Consider the following 12,900-nt stretch of genomic DNA (forward strand, 5'->3'; position numbering starts at 1 on the left):
AGTTCAAGAAGCAGCAACGTTTATATAAACAATAAAATTATTATTTCTCAGAGTTTCTCCCTTCCTCCCTCCCCCCCAAGATGGGCCCTGCCCAACCGAGCACAGCAGGGACTTCTGTACAGATTACAGTCCAAAGCGAGCAGGGGTGTGCCGAGGGGTCCCGGGCTGGCCCTGTTCCTTGCGCCCTGGGGTGTAGATCCTTGTGGACCTACCGAGAAAAAAGGAAGGAGAGTGAGCCGAAGCCAGCCAGGCAGCCACAAGGTGATGCCCCTCCCCTGCCCCTTCAGGCCCCTTCAGACCTGATGCTGCCGACAGGATTGCGGCGCTCCCGTTCCTCCCGGCGGGCACGCAGCTGCTCTTCTGCCAGCGCCATCTCCTCTTCCATGGCAGACGCCTCCTCCTTGGCCCGCCGACGGCTCTCCTGAGGAAAAGGGAAGCAGCCCAAAGGCAGATTTCAGAATCATGTACATGTTTCCTTGTTAAGCAGATGGCCCGCAGTTCACCAAGATGGGTCAGGGACACACTCAGATTCCTCGGCCTCGGCCTGTGCCGTCCCTGAGTTTCCCCATGTGCATCAGGAGCTACCTGCAGGCTCCCCATTGGCCTGGCCGTGGTCAGCAGGGCCGGCAGCCCGTCCTGGCTGGAGGCACAAAAGGAGTCATCAGCCTTTTGGCCCACCCAGCAGCTCAATCTACTGAGGGAGCAGCACAGATGAATCGGGGGCATGACAGAGGGACAGAGCGGGGCCAGGTCTTCTTCCCTCCGTTCCACTCATTTATGGTGGTGCCCCACCTTCTCTAGAATAACTCAGGGCCTGAAACAGGAGGTAGCAGCACCACAAAAGCAGTTAAATACATTAAAACACCAACCTGAACACACTTTCGTGCTCCCCCGCCCACTTTGCCCAGGCTCAGGCTGCCCCCAAAGCCTTTCTGGGATAGCTGCCTTGCAGTGCAGTAGAAGCCCCAACCTCTCCCGGGGGCCACCCCACAAACATGGGGCAGCTGCTGGAAAAGCCCAAGCCAGCAGGATGGTAGAACGCATGTCAGACAAAGGAGGGCCAGAAACGAAACCGTTCCAAGGCACGGCGGGCGGGCACCCACCAACAGGCCACAGGCCCCCTGTCCCAGGTGACAGACAGGCCCCTTTGCTCCAGACGGAGTTTCCAGACTGCCTTCGGGGCAGCACCACCGAGCGGGCACGTGGCCGCAGCCTCCCCTCCTCACCTGCCGTGACTTGCCGGCATGTTTGATGCTGTAGAACATGGGCCCCAGCTCCGCCAGCCACTCGCCATCCACAGCTGTGACGCACTGCATGTACTCCTGTGGGGGAAGGGGGGAGAGGTAGAGGCCGTGGCGCTTCTGACCACCCAAGAGGAGCAGGCCCCACTCCCTTGAAGGGCCGCAGCAGACGAGCGCTGCCCCACTCACCTTGGTGGTCATCACGAGCTCGTGGTAGACAATGTAGTCTGGCGTGTAGCCCATCCCAAACAGCGAGCTGGTCGGGTGCAGATGGCAGGGCATCCCAGTGCGGACGTTGACGTATTCCCCAATGCCCTGCGGCAGAGAAGGTGGTTAGTGTCACCCACCTGCCCATTCCATATCCGGCGGGCACAAGCAACGCTAGTTGCCTTAGCAGGGCAAACGGGAGACAAGGACCGGCCGCAGGACAGCCAGGCCGGGGTGGGTGGGAGAGGAGGCTTCCAGACACCAGAAAAGGAAATAACCCCCCCAGCAAAATGTCACCCTGATAAGCTGGGCTAAATCCAGACCCTGGAAGCTTGCCCCCGCCCCCACACCTCTCCCAGAAGCAATCTCAGAAGAACCAGTACAGTCACTGACCTAACGAAGAGGCCCCAGGATGTCGGGACCAGTACCCAGCCATGGGGAAAACCGGCAGGCAGGCCCGGTAAGAGGAAATGCAAGGGGCCCCTGGCAGAGGCTGCTGTGGGCCTTGGAAGCTGAGATCCCAGGGAGGCTGAAGCTGCTGCTGCTGCTCATGGCCTTCAGAGAAGGAAAGAGGACCGCCGGCCTCTGGTGGGAGAAGTGCTCCTCCCTGGGCCTGGCCTCCCCTCCAACAAAGCCAAGGGGGGAAAGAGAGGGACTGCGGGACTGCTGAGCCAGAACGGCAGCTGGGAGGAGCTGGGCCCACCCCAGCCACACAAGTGGCGAGTCGCCCTGCCCTCACCTTCAGTTTAGCAGCCTGGTGGAAGTAGGCTGCGCAGATGCACTTGCGGACAACGTCCCAGTCTGTGCCACACGAAGCCAAGCTCATGCGCTGTTGCACCATGATGTCCTTCAGCTGCGCCCGCACCTCCCGCACCTGTAAGCACAGCGGCCATTAGCTTCTGGGGCTGACACCCGCCCCCCCCCTGCAGGCCGCCCCGGCTCCTCCCTTCCCCAGCAGGCACCTTGCGCATGGCCTTGGCGTGGATGAAGTGCTCGTTGCACCAGAGCGTGGAGTAACCGTTGTTCTTCCACTGCAGGTAGACGTTTAGGTAAGTCAGGTGATCGCTCTCAGGAACAGCAAACTTCTCCCGGACCTGGTCACTCTCTTCCTCCCGGCCCTAAGGGGTCATCAGAGCAACGTTTAGCAAAGACGCACGGAACCCCTGCGAGGCACGGGGGCCCCAGGGAGGGCTGACACACCTTGGGCCGGTAGAAGATGGCTGGGACAGAGAGCATGGAGACGATCAGCAGGATCTCCGAGCTGCACCCCATGTCACAGGAGACAATCAACATCTTGGAGAGGGCTGGATCCAGGGGAAACTCCACCATCAAACGTCCCGTTGACGTCAGCCCTCCTGCGGACAAAAGCACACTGGTAAGGAGGTGAGGCAACACCAGCCTCCTACAGCCGCGTTTTCCTCACACACAGTCAGCGGCTGCCTCCCACCCACCTGTGTTATCCAGGGCCCCGAGGATCCACAACTGGTACATGGAGTTGAGCATGTTATCTTCCGGAGGTGGGTCCATGAAGTGGAACTGCAGCAGGTCCTGCACCCCCAGGGACTTCAGCAGGAGCACCACGTTGGCCAGGTTGGTGCGCTGGATCTCTGGCACAGTGGTAGTGAGCAGCTCGTTCTTGTACGCGCTCTGAGTGTACAGCCTGCCCGGGAGAGAGGCACGAAATGTCGGGGCGGGGAAGGGACCCGCAGACTCCCCTGCCGCGTCCGTCCTTCAACATCCCTTGGATTTTGTATGCTGAATGTGGCGTCCTCTCTCCTGCGTTGATTTTTAATTATGTAACCTGCCCTGTGAGGAGCCCCATGGAGCAGAGTGGTAAGCTGCAGTACTGCAGTCCAAGCTCTGCTCATGACCTGAGTTCGATCCCAACTGAAGTTGGTTTCAGGTAGTCGGCTCCAGGTTGACTCAGCCTGCCATCCTTCCGAGGTCGGTAAAATGAGTACCCAGCTTGGTGGGGGTAAAGGGAAGATGACTGGGGAAGGCACTGGCAAACCACCCCGTAAACAAAGTCTGCCTAGGAAACGTCAAGATGTGACATCACCCCATGGGTCAGGAATGACCCAGTGCTTGCACAGGGGACCTTTACCTTTACCTTAACCTGCCCTGAGTCTCCACGAGAGAGGGAGACCATAATAAGCATGAACAAAACAAACATAAACAGGGAGAAACTTTAAAAACCGGTCCCTACCTGAAGCACTGACCAGGGCCAGTCCTTCCAGCTCTGCCCGAGCGCTGGTTCGCATTGGCCTGGCTGATGGGGTAGATCTGCAGGGCATCCATGCCAATCCGTGGGTTAAAGACCTAGGGCACACGGGGCGAAAAAAGCCAGGGACTCAGCAACAAGCCCAACCCACCTGCCCCCAGTGCCCCACACGGCTCTCACCTTCAGCTTGCAGTAGCCAGAGTCGATCACAAACATGATCCCGTCGACCGTCAGGGACGTTTCTGCAATGTTGGTGGCCACGATGCACTTCCGGACTCCGTCTGGGGCCTGCCAGGAATGGAGACTTCTGAGCGGCCCTGGCCACCCACCCACGCCGAACCCAAAACCACAGAGGGGACTTCAGAAAACTACAGCTGGGACATCTCCACCCATCAGCTTGGCAAAGGGAAGCTGCTCCCCGGCCTCTGCTGGACATCAATTGAGGATTTTGGACTCTACCCCAGGACTAGCCTGCACACACACCCCACTCCAGGTGCCCCAGGGGGAGTCATCTACCACCTCTGGGTTTATGCCTGGCAGCCATACCGCCTCTCCAGGCCCCTCTGCCAAGCCCCGGCTGTTCCTGCTCCAACTCTCGCCCGCCTCTGCTACTGTTATTTTCTTCTCACAGCTGCAGTTTCCCTGGCGCCAGTCGGCCCTGCAGCTGTGCTGCCTTCCTTCCTCTAATCGATCTAGCCCAGATTTCTGGGGCTGGAACTTGAGACCAGCCCCCCGGCCCCGAAAGATCTTTGCACATCCGCTCCTTCTGCTAGGGCAGAGGTTGACAGGCTGCGCTCCTCTCCTCTCCAGCACTAGCTGCACGCAGCCTCCAAAAAGGCAAGGCTCAAGAAGCAGAGAATCACACCCACGCCCTCCCCCTACCTTCTGGAAAATCTTAGCCTGCAGGTCAGAGGGTAGCTGAGAGTAGATGGGAAGCACAGCCAAGGCAGGTGCGTTCTCCAGCTCCTCCAGGTGCGCCACAATTTGCTCTGAGGTGACCTGCAACGAACGGGGGAGGGTGCGAGAGGTCAGGGTCACGCAGGGGAGAAGGCGGCAGGTGGGGGGGCTTGGAGGGGGGGCTGCGTCCCCACACTGATTACCTCAATGTCCTCCTGGCCAGGCATGAAAATCAGGATGTCTCCTGGGGCACTGGAGAGGTGCACCTGCAGGGCCTGCTTCACAGCTGCCTCCACGTAGTCCTCTTGCGGGGTCTGGAAGGGGAGAGGCACCGCTAGTCAAAATGGATACTGGTCAGGATGCAGACCTGTTCTCTCCAGAGATCAGAGCAGCATGCCTATTACAGCAAGTGCCGTGGAACACTGGCAGAATGGTGCTGCTGCAGCCGTCTTGCTCGTGGGCTTCCTAGAGGCCCCTGGTTGGCCACGGTGTGAACAGACTGCTGGACTCGATGGGCCTTCTTGGTCTGATCCAGCAGGGCCTTTCTCATGTTCGTATGTATGATACCCGAGGGCCCTTTCCAGCCACTGCCTCCCCATGCAGACTACGATGCACAAAACCCAGCAACGCTTCGAAGTTACCGCACACCTTACTGAAGAGGACGTCTACAGGAAAAGTGCGGCCGGGGATGTGGAAAATGGGGACGTTTCCAAAGAAAGCAGCAAATTTCTCTGCGTCCATCGTGGCTGAGGTGACAATCAGCTTGAGGTCTGAGCGCCGGGCCACCACCTGGAGAGGAATCCCAACAGAGGGGTCACACTGCTGGTTTCTAACTTGCCACTAGGCAAATGCATGTAGCTTACTCACTCAAGGATGCTGCCAAACCTTTCCCATGCAAAGTAACCTCATTTCTAAACACACACCCCTAAAAAAAAATTAAAAAAAACGCTTGTGAGCAAAGGGATTGTGAGATACCAGGGCTGCTCAATGCTCTCAGATGCAAGGGCTGGCAGCTTGCAGAGTGCCAGGGAAGGTCTCTGCTCACTCTGAGTTCTACTGAATAACAAAAAGCTCTCTTTGAGGTAGCAACAACCACCTTCTTTGTCCAGCCCCACAAACCTAGCAAATGATGCCTGACCATTTTCCCTTCAGTTATGAACTCGAGGCTTGGTTGTTTGTCCTCCTAACTTAGTGAGGAAGAGACTCCACATATGACAGCAACGTTACCAAATGCACGCTTTTCATTAAAAAGTCAATAGGTGGCACATTCCAAAGATTTCTGCCTCCCTTGCCAGACCCTGCAGCAGAAGACGAGAAGCAGGAGACTCTGCCAGCAAAGGAGGGCTCCCCAATTGGACCATAAAGTGCCAGGTAGCACACGGGCTTTTTCTTCATCAATGGGATAACCCAAGGAGGCTTTCTGATCCTATGATTTCCACAGGCAGGGCCAGGCATACACTGAGTACCCACCAGCTCTCTGCCAGCATGACACGTGTGGATTTCATGGGGGGGGGGGGCGGGCGTGGGGGGAGACAAGCCTGCTGGCCTCACCTCACCCAATCACTGAATCTGTGTGCTATAACTAGTTTTTCCACTTACAGTATGCCAGAACAGGCCACCACTGAATGTGGCTTTCCTGCATTGTGCAGGAGGTTGGACTAGATGACCCTGGTGGTCTCTTCCAACTCCATGATTCTAAGGTACACCAGCGTCTACTTCCTTGGAAAACACCACTGCAGCTGCTGCTGCTGCCTTTTACCCTGGAATGAACCAATGGGCAAAGCCCTCTCACAGCTGCAGCAGAACAGTGGACTTCACAATGCCCAGCGATTCAGGCTGCAGGTTGCTTGAGCCTTCCAGGGTGGCCAGCAGCTGCAGGGCACATGTAAAGGGCTGAGTGGATATCTGAAGACAAGCCCAGTCTCTGGGATCCAGGACTCTCCTGTTTTAGTTCCTAGAAAGCCAACTGCCTACAGTTTCATCAAGAAATGATGGGACAGTGCCCTTCCCAGAATGCCTTTGCAGTAAAAGAAAGACAAGGAAATCCCCACCCCCATCCTGACCCCAAGCCCTACCAGCACACACAGGGTCAAGAAATCCAAACACTAAACAACGGAATTCCTTCCACTCTTACAGAAGCGGCATCTCAGGAACAGAGGTACAACTGACGCCCAAGAGAACCCAGCCAACACTGACCTCCCGCAAGAGGCCAAAAAGCACATCTGTGTTGAGGGAGCGCTCGTGTGCCTCGTCCATGATGATGGCGCTGTAGTGGTCAAGATCTGCTTCTCGCAAAGACTCGCGCAGCAAGATTCCATCAGTCATGTATTTGATCACAGTATTCTCTGAAGTGCAGTCCTCAAAACGGATCGCGTATCCCACCTGTGGGATGCAGCACACACACGTTCCAGTAAGCCAGCAGGGAAGATCTGCACAGGCAGAGCGCTGGCCGCCCAGGCGCCTCCCTCCCCATCTCCACTCGTCCGCTGCTACCCTCCCCACCACACACACACACCGTGCTCACCTCTTCACCCAGGCTCACACCCATCTCCTCACTGACACGCTTGGCCACAGACATGGCAGCCACCCTGCGGGGCTGCGTACAGCCAATCATGCCATAGTCAGTATAGCCGTCCTCATGCAAGTACTGAGTCAGCTGCGTGGTTTTGCCACTGCCCGTCTCGCCCACCACAATCACAATGCTGTTGTCCCTGTAAGAAGGGAGGAAAGGAATGACGTTCCCCTCGGCTCCTCCCAGAAAACCCCATCGGGCAAGCAGGGAGAAGGAAGGGAGGCAGGAGCAGAGTTACCGGATAACCGTCAAGAGCTCCTGCTGCACAGCGAAGATGGGCAGGTACTGCCTCTGCTCTGCAATCGACTTCTTCTTGGCAAACTCGCTGCTGGCTTCGCTTTTCTCTTTCATGTGATCAGCAAACTTCTGCTCTGTCCTAAGGGGAGACTTCCAGAGTCATCAGCCCCTCACGGACCCTTCCCCCCCCCCCATCTGCCACCCTCTCACCTCCACCCCCTACCTGTAATCCACGCTGCCGTCCTCCGCCAGGATCCGGCTTGCTCCCTCCTCCTCCTCCTCCTTCTTGATGCCCATGATGTTCCCCAGTTTGGTGCCGGCCAATTCCCAGTGCTTGTGCTGAGCCTGTGCGAGCCAAGGACAGTAACTCACACCACTGCTGCACCTTCATTAGCGAGCGGCGGCAGCGCCAGCAGCTCACCCTCCACCCAAACAGTTGGCCACTTCCTCCTCGAACTCACAGGGGCTCTCAAACAGCCCACCTTCTCTGTAGTGAACAGATCAGGCAAAGGTGAAGATAAGCCTATGCGGCTCGCGGCCCTGCCCCCTAGCACTACTGCCCACCCCCCATGGATCCAGCTCTCTGCTAGTGCCACTGGGGCTAAAAGGCTGCACTCCCACACCCGCGATTATGCTAGGTAAGCAAGTCTGGCTGCCAGATCTGAGCACCCTCAGTGCAAGGGAGGAGAAATCCACACACCTTCCTGCGCTCCTTCTGCTCCCGGTGTTTGCGCACAAGTTGACTCCCCTTGCGGGCAATGAGCGCCAGATCTGAAGTGGCATCCTTGACAGGGATGACCGGCTCCGGCTAGAACAAACACGCGAGCGAGAGTGATCCCCCCGCAAGAGAGCAGGCAGTGACACTCGCCATCCCCCCTCCCCCCATACACAACCCTATTTGCCCCCTCACCTGTTTGGTGAAGACAATGCGCCCGTCTAAGAAAGGCGGCACGAGGTTGTGGACCAGGAGGTGAACCTTGGCAGCGTTGTCTTCCTCAAAGTCCTCATCCACCTCCAGGCGGTGCACCACACCACTGGTCAGCATGCGATTTGTCTCCCAGCGCTCATTGTCCTGCAGAGAGAAGCCCATGTGAGGATACAGGACCTCCCCCTCCCTACGGCAGTGGCAGAGACCGCAAGCCTCCCAAGGGAACAGTAGCTGCGGCTTTCCCACAAGCCTCCGAGCAGAATATGCCTCCCCTCCCCATACCTCGTTTATCTGCCTGCGCTGAGCGGAGATGCGCTTCTGCTTCTGCTTCTGCAAGTGCTGCTCACGCTTCGTGACGTATTCTTCTGATGAGGAGGCCAGAGGATTATGGAACTCGTCATAGCCCTCATCCATCATGTACCAGTCCCGATCAGCTTGCTAGGCAAAGGGACGACAGGCTGTGACCAGGGCTGGCTAGGTGCACAGTTCTGCCTGCCTGCCAGCCAGCTTGACCACTCTCCACTAGGGGCAGCCAGTGCTTCGGAACAGAAAGCAGAGGGAAACTGGGCTGCCCTCCCCGTCTCTGACCCGCCCTGCCAAAGGGTACGAAGCCCATCTATCAGCTGGGTACATTTTGATCCCTCCCTCCCTCCAATGACCGGAGGGCAGCGCATCCAGCTCTCTCCACCCACTCTGCACCTTGGCATCCCTGCAAGGCTCAAGACATGCCAGTGAATTAAGGGGACCCTAGTCCAGCACGCGAACCACCGCCCAGCCTAAGTTCTCCAGATCCTGGCAAAACAGCAGCTGGCAGCCTGGCCACCAACACTCCATCCAACAGTTTCACAGAACAGGCTCAATGGGCCACCATTCCCGGAGGCAGGATCCCTGGCCACTTGCTTTGGTTACACAGCTGGATTTAAACTGCCGCGCTCAGACACAATAGCAAAGCTGGGGCAGACAGCTTTCGGTGTCCAAAGTGCACAGAAACTAACCTGGGTTCTTGTTGGCCAAGATGTAACCCACTGCTACTTCCTTTCAGAACCTCAGAAGAGCCCTGCTGGATCAGGCCAGGGAACGCCCGCCCGTCTAGTCCAGCATCCTGTTTCACACAGTGGCCACACAGTTTGTCCCTGGGGGACAAACAACCAGGGCACAGAGGCCAAGGTTTTCTCCCACTGTTGCCTGCTAGCTCCGGTTGTTTAGAGACCGCCTGCTTGTGGACACTGAGGCTCCCTTCGCTCACCGTGACTATTAGCCATTGATGGATTTCTCTTCCGTGGATCTGTCTAACCCATCAAAATGTTGATGGTTATCACTGTGTGTACTGACAAGGAATAATGCAATGTAATTATTCATTGAAAAATGTAGCATTTACTTTTATCTGTTCTGAACTTATTGCTTGTTAACTTTCATTCAGAGTTCCTGAGTGTTTTTTGAGAGACAAGGAAAAAAGTTTCTGCCTGCACCTTTTTTCTAAATTGAAAAGTCCCAAGCCCCCATGGCCTTTCCTCTTATAAAAGACGCTGCAACCCCTTTTCCGGCTGCCCTCTTCTGCACTTATTTCGCTTTTCCGCTATCCTTTTTGAGATGCAGCCACCGTACCCCCTCCTTACTCTTGCTGTGTACTGCTTGGGGTGTGGATGAAATGTGAGTCCTCCTTAGAGGGACAGGGGGGAAGGAGAGAAACAGACCACCACCCCAGGAGCACGGCGATGCTCATGCTCACCCGCTGGTCATCTTCCCACTGCAGCCGCTCCTCTTCTGTTTCAAAGGCAATGCCGTCCTCTCCCTCTTCACGCTTCCCTGGAAAAGGGCAGTGTTGGCAAGTGCCGGCTCTGGCCCCAGAATGCACAGCACGCATGCACACACGCACACACCACTTCCCAGCCAGCCCTCACCTCTGCCCCTGGAAAGCCAGGGTGGGGCACCCAATGGTCGCTGATTGTCCGCCCAGTCATTGTACTTGTAAGATGGAGTTGGCAAAGGGGTTTCCTCGGGGTATTTACTTCTGACAGACCTGCCAAAATCAGGCGTTGAGAAAAGTCGGCTCCAAAGAGTTACAGCTAGCAGAGCTCAGCCTTTGCTGATCTCCATCCCCACCACCTATACAATGCCCCCACTTTGGTCCTTCCCAGGAACCCTCACCCCCCCCCTTCCCAGCAGGCTCCAATGCCCCCCAGAACTACCTACCGGTCACGCCTGTCGCTATCACGGGCTGCTGACACCCGGTGACTTCTCTCAGAATCCTGACCGGAAGGTGTGGGGGAAGGAGACTCCCACTGGGAACGACGGGAACCGCTGTAGCCACTATCCTCCTCTTCCCAACTGGAGCGGGAAGGCGTGGCTGCATCTGGACGTGGAGGGGAGAAAGCATGCCTGTTGGGACTTCCGCCACACACCCACCCAGCGGCTCCCTGCCTCCAGGCACAGAAGCCTCGTCGGCTCACAGAGCCCAGCAGCTCTGGCCAAGCTCCTCTGGGGTGCTGAAGGTCTCCACCCACAGAGGATGGAAAGCAGAAGAGAAGAGCGCACCTTTGGGGCGGTGCCGAGGGCTCTCCGGCTCATTCTTCCGAGCGCCGCCCCACTCGGAGGAGCTGTCTCTCTCGGACCGGCTGCTGCTCCTCCGCCGGCTTCTGTCACGCTCTTCTGCGGAGAAAGCCTGTGATGAGCGACCTGCACCCAGAGGAGACAAGGTGGGGGCTGCTTGGGAAAGAAGCTACCTCTGTCCCGCTTGCGGTCGTGGTCCCGCTCTCGGCGGTCGTGGTCCCTCCGGCGCTCCTTCTCCTCCTTGGAGGAGGCGTAGACCCCTTGCTCACGGCGCTCCCGCTCCCGCTGCCGGCTGCGCTCCCAGAACTCCTCGCTCACCCCCCCAGTGTGGGATGGCGTCTCCACCCGGGCGGAGCGGTAGTGCCTGAAGTCGGGGGAGGGGGGAGAGAAGCGCCAGAACAGAGAGGTTCAGCCCAGCCGCTGAAAGAAACCCCCCCACCCTCTTCCCTACTGGAGCTCTGCAGGGCCTGCAGCCCCCCCCACCCCCGGGTGCCTGGGGGCCGGAGCAGGCCAGGGGCTTGGAGGGCCGCCGATCGCGGGGGGGGGGAGAGAGCTGGGAGCACGAGGCCGGCGGGGAGGCTTCCGGCGCACCTCTCCTTGCGGCTGCTGCTGCTGCTGTGCCCAGGGTCGGCGGCCCCCTCCCGCTCGGCGTCGTCCGGCTGCTGCGGCCGCTCCGGGGGCGGCCCGGGGGCGTCGGCGTCGTCCCTGCCGTCGGGCCCGTCCTTGCAGGGGGCGGCGAGGGGGGGGAGGAGGGGGCCCCGGGGGCGCTTCCCCCCCTCGCCGCCCCCCTCCCGCTCCCTCTGGCGGCGCTTCTGGGCGGCCAGGAGGTCGAGGCCCAGCAGGGAGGCGCGCGGCGCCGGGCGCTTGAAGACGTGCTGCTCGGCCGACGCCGCCGACGCCCCGACGCCGCGCTTCTTCAGCACCAGGCCGCCCTCCTGCGCCCCGGGCTCCAGCCCCGCCAGCCGGTGCAGCGAGGCCTCCGCCGCCGCCTCCTCCTCGCCCATCGTCGTCGTCGTCGCCGCCGCCGCGGGTCCCGTCCCGGAGGCCGCCCTGCCCGCCGCGCCCGCCGCTTCAGGGCCCGGGCGCCGCCATTGCCCGCCCCACAATGCCCCGCGCCGGCCGCTCTAGGCTCCCCCGCGCACCAGAGAGGAAGGCGCCCCTTCCGCTTTGCGCTTGCGCGGAACAAGCTGAACCGCTCCTGGCCTGAGGCCTCCCCTGCAGGGCTGTCATTTCAAACGGAAAACCAGAACCGCCGGGGGGGTGGGGGGGGAGGAGGCGGCGGCGACGGCGGCGGTGCCGATGTCCGAGCTCCCCGCCAGCTCTTCGACGCCCGGCAACGCGGAACAAGAGCTGCCCGTCTAGGACTCTGCGCTCCATTGTGGTCACATGATCGCCCCATCCGGACGGGCGGCTCCCCCGGTTGCGATGGCAACAGGCCCCGTCCGCCGAGGGTTCTTGTAAACCCTCCAGTTCCGGCGTCTGGAGGCGGGACTTCCTGAGTACTGTTTCCGCTCTCGTTTGCTATGGAAAATGGCGGCGGCCCCGCTCGGGACCCCTCCCCACCCCCACCCCCCCAGGGGCCCCGCCGCCTTCTCCGGGGAGCAGCCCAGACCCCCCCCCCGGAGAGAGAGGGCGCGCGCATCTCGTGGCAGGGAGTTCCACAAGTCAATCGTTCCTCGAACGCCAGAGGAGGCTTTTTGTCCCTCCCCGAGCCCGGGCGGCCCACGGGCGTCCTGGGTCGATGCGCTCCTCGCACACTGTCCGCAGCCCCCCCACCCGCGATCTTGGGCCCTTCAGACCCTCCTCAGCAGAAATCAGCGCGTGGGGGGGGGCAGCTGTTTTGTTTCACGCGGCTTCTCCCCCCACCCCACCCCCTCCCCTCGAGCCCTTTCCCCACCACGGCTTGGGGGTGGGGTGGGGTGGTGCCAGAAGCACTCAGGGAGCTGACTGGGCGTTGCCCTGGCACATCTCCAAGTTATGCCAGTGTCGTGCCCTGGGGGTGGCATGGCAGCGGCTGGCCACCAGCAGGTCCCTGGCAGATATCTGT

General features: G+C 59.6%; 1 protein-coding gene across 1 annotated transcript; it reads right to left on the bottom strand.

Moving 5' to 3' along the window:
* Positions 1 to 71: 71 nt before the first annotated feature.
* DHX38 (DEAH-box helicase 38) lies at positions 72 to 11,857 on the bottom strand. Its single transcript, XM_056862648.1, has 26 exons — positions 11,445 to 11,857; positions 11,027 to 11,217; positions 10,839 to 10,952; positions 10,497 to 10,656; positions 10,205 to 10,323; positions 10,033 to 10,109; positions 8,586 to 8,741; positions 8,286 to 8,447; positions 8,076 to 8,183; positions 7,599 to 7,720; positions 7,377 to 7,514; positions 7,091 to 7,277; positions 6,763 to 6,948; positions 5,215 to 5,355; positions 4,770 to 4,880; positions 4,552 to 4,668; positions 3,850 to 3,957; positions 3,655 to 3,767; positions 2,900 to 3,108; positions 2,649 to 2,803; positions 2,411 to 2,566; positions 2,188 to 2,322; positions 1,431 to 1,556; positions 1,227 to 1,322; positions 300 to 421; positions 72 to 208 (listed from the first exon to the last, which is right to left on the bottom strand). Exons 1-26 carry the CDS (start codon positions 11,855 to 11,857, stop codon positions 124 to 126), a joined length of 3,807 nt encoding a protein of 1,268 aa, XP_056718626.1. The 3' UTR covers positions 72 to 123.
* Between the last annotated feature and the right edge of the window lie 1,043 nt (positions 11,858 to 12,900).

The sequence above is a fragment of the Euleptes europaea genome, chromosome 17, assembly GCF_029931775.1.
Source record: "Euleptes europaea isolate rEulEur1 chromosome 17, rEulEur1.hap1, whole genome shotgun sequence".
Taxonomy (NCBI): Eukaryota; Metazoa; Chordata; class Lepidosauria; order Squamata; family Sphaerodactylidae; genus Euleptes; species Euleptes europaea.

Bases quoted from the DNA above. Each gene is read 5' to 3' on its own strand.
- DHX38 (XM_056862648.1), bottom strand. From the start codon at position 11,857: ATGGGCGAGGAGGAGGCGGCGGCGGAGGCCTCGCTGCACCGGCTGGCG. The intron at 2,323-2,410 runs GTGCCTGCTGGG...CTGTGCTTACAG, and splicing joins ACGCCAAGGCCATGCGCAAG to GTGCGGGAGGTGCGGGCGCA. The intron at 1,323-1,430 runs GTGAGTGGGGCA...CTTCCCCCACAG, and splicing joins AGCTCGTGATGACCACCAAG to GAGTACATGCAGTGCGTCAC.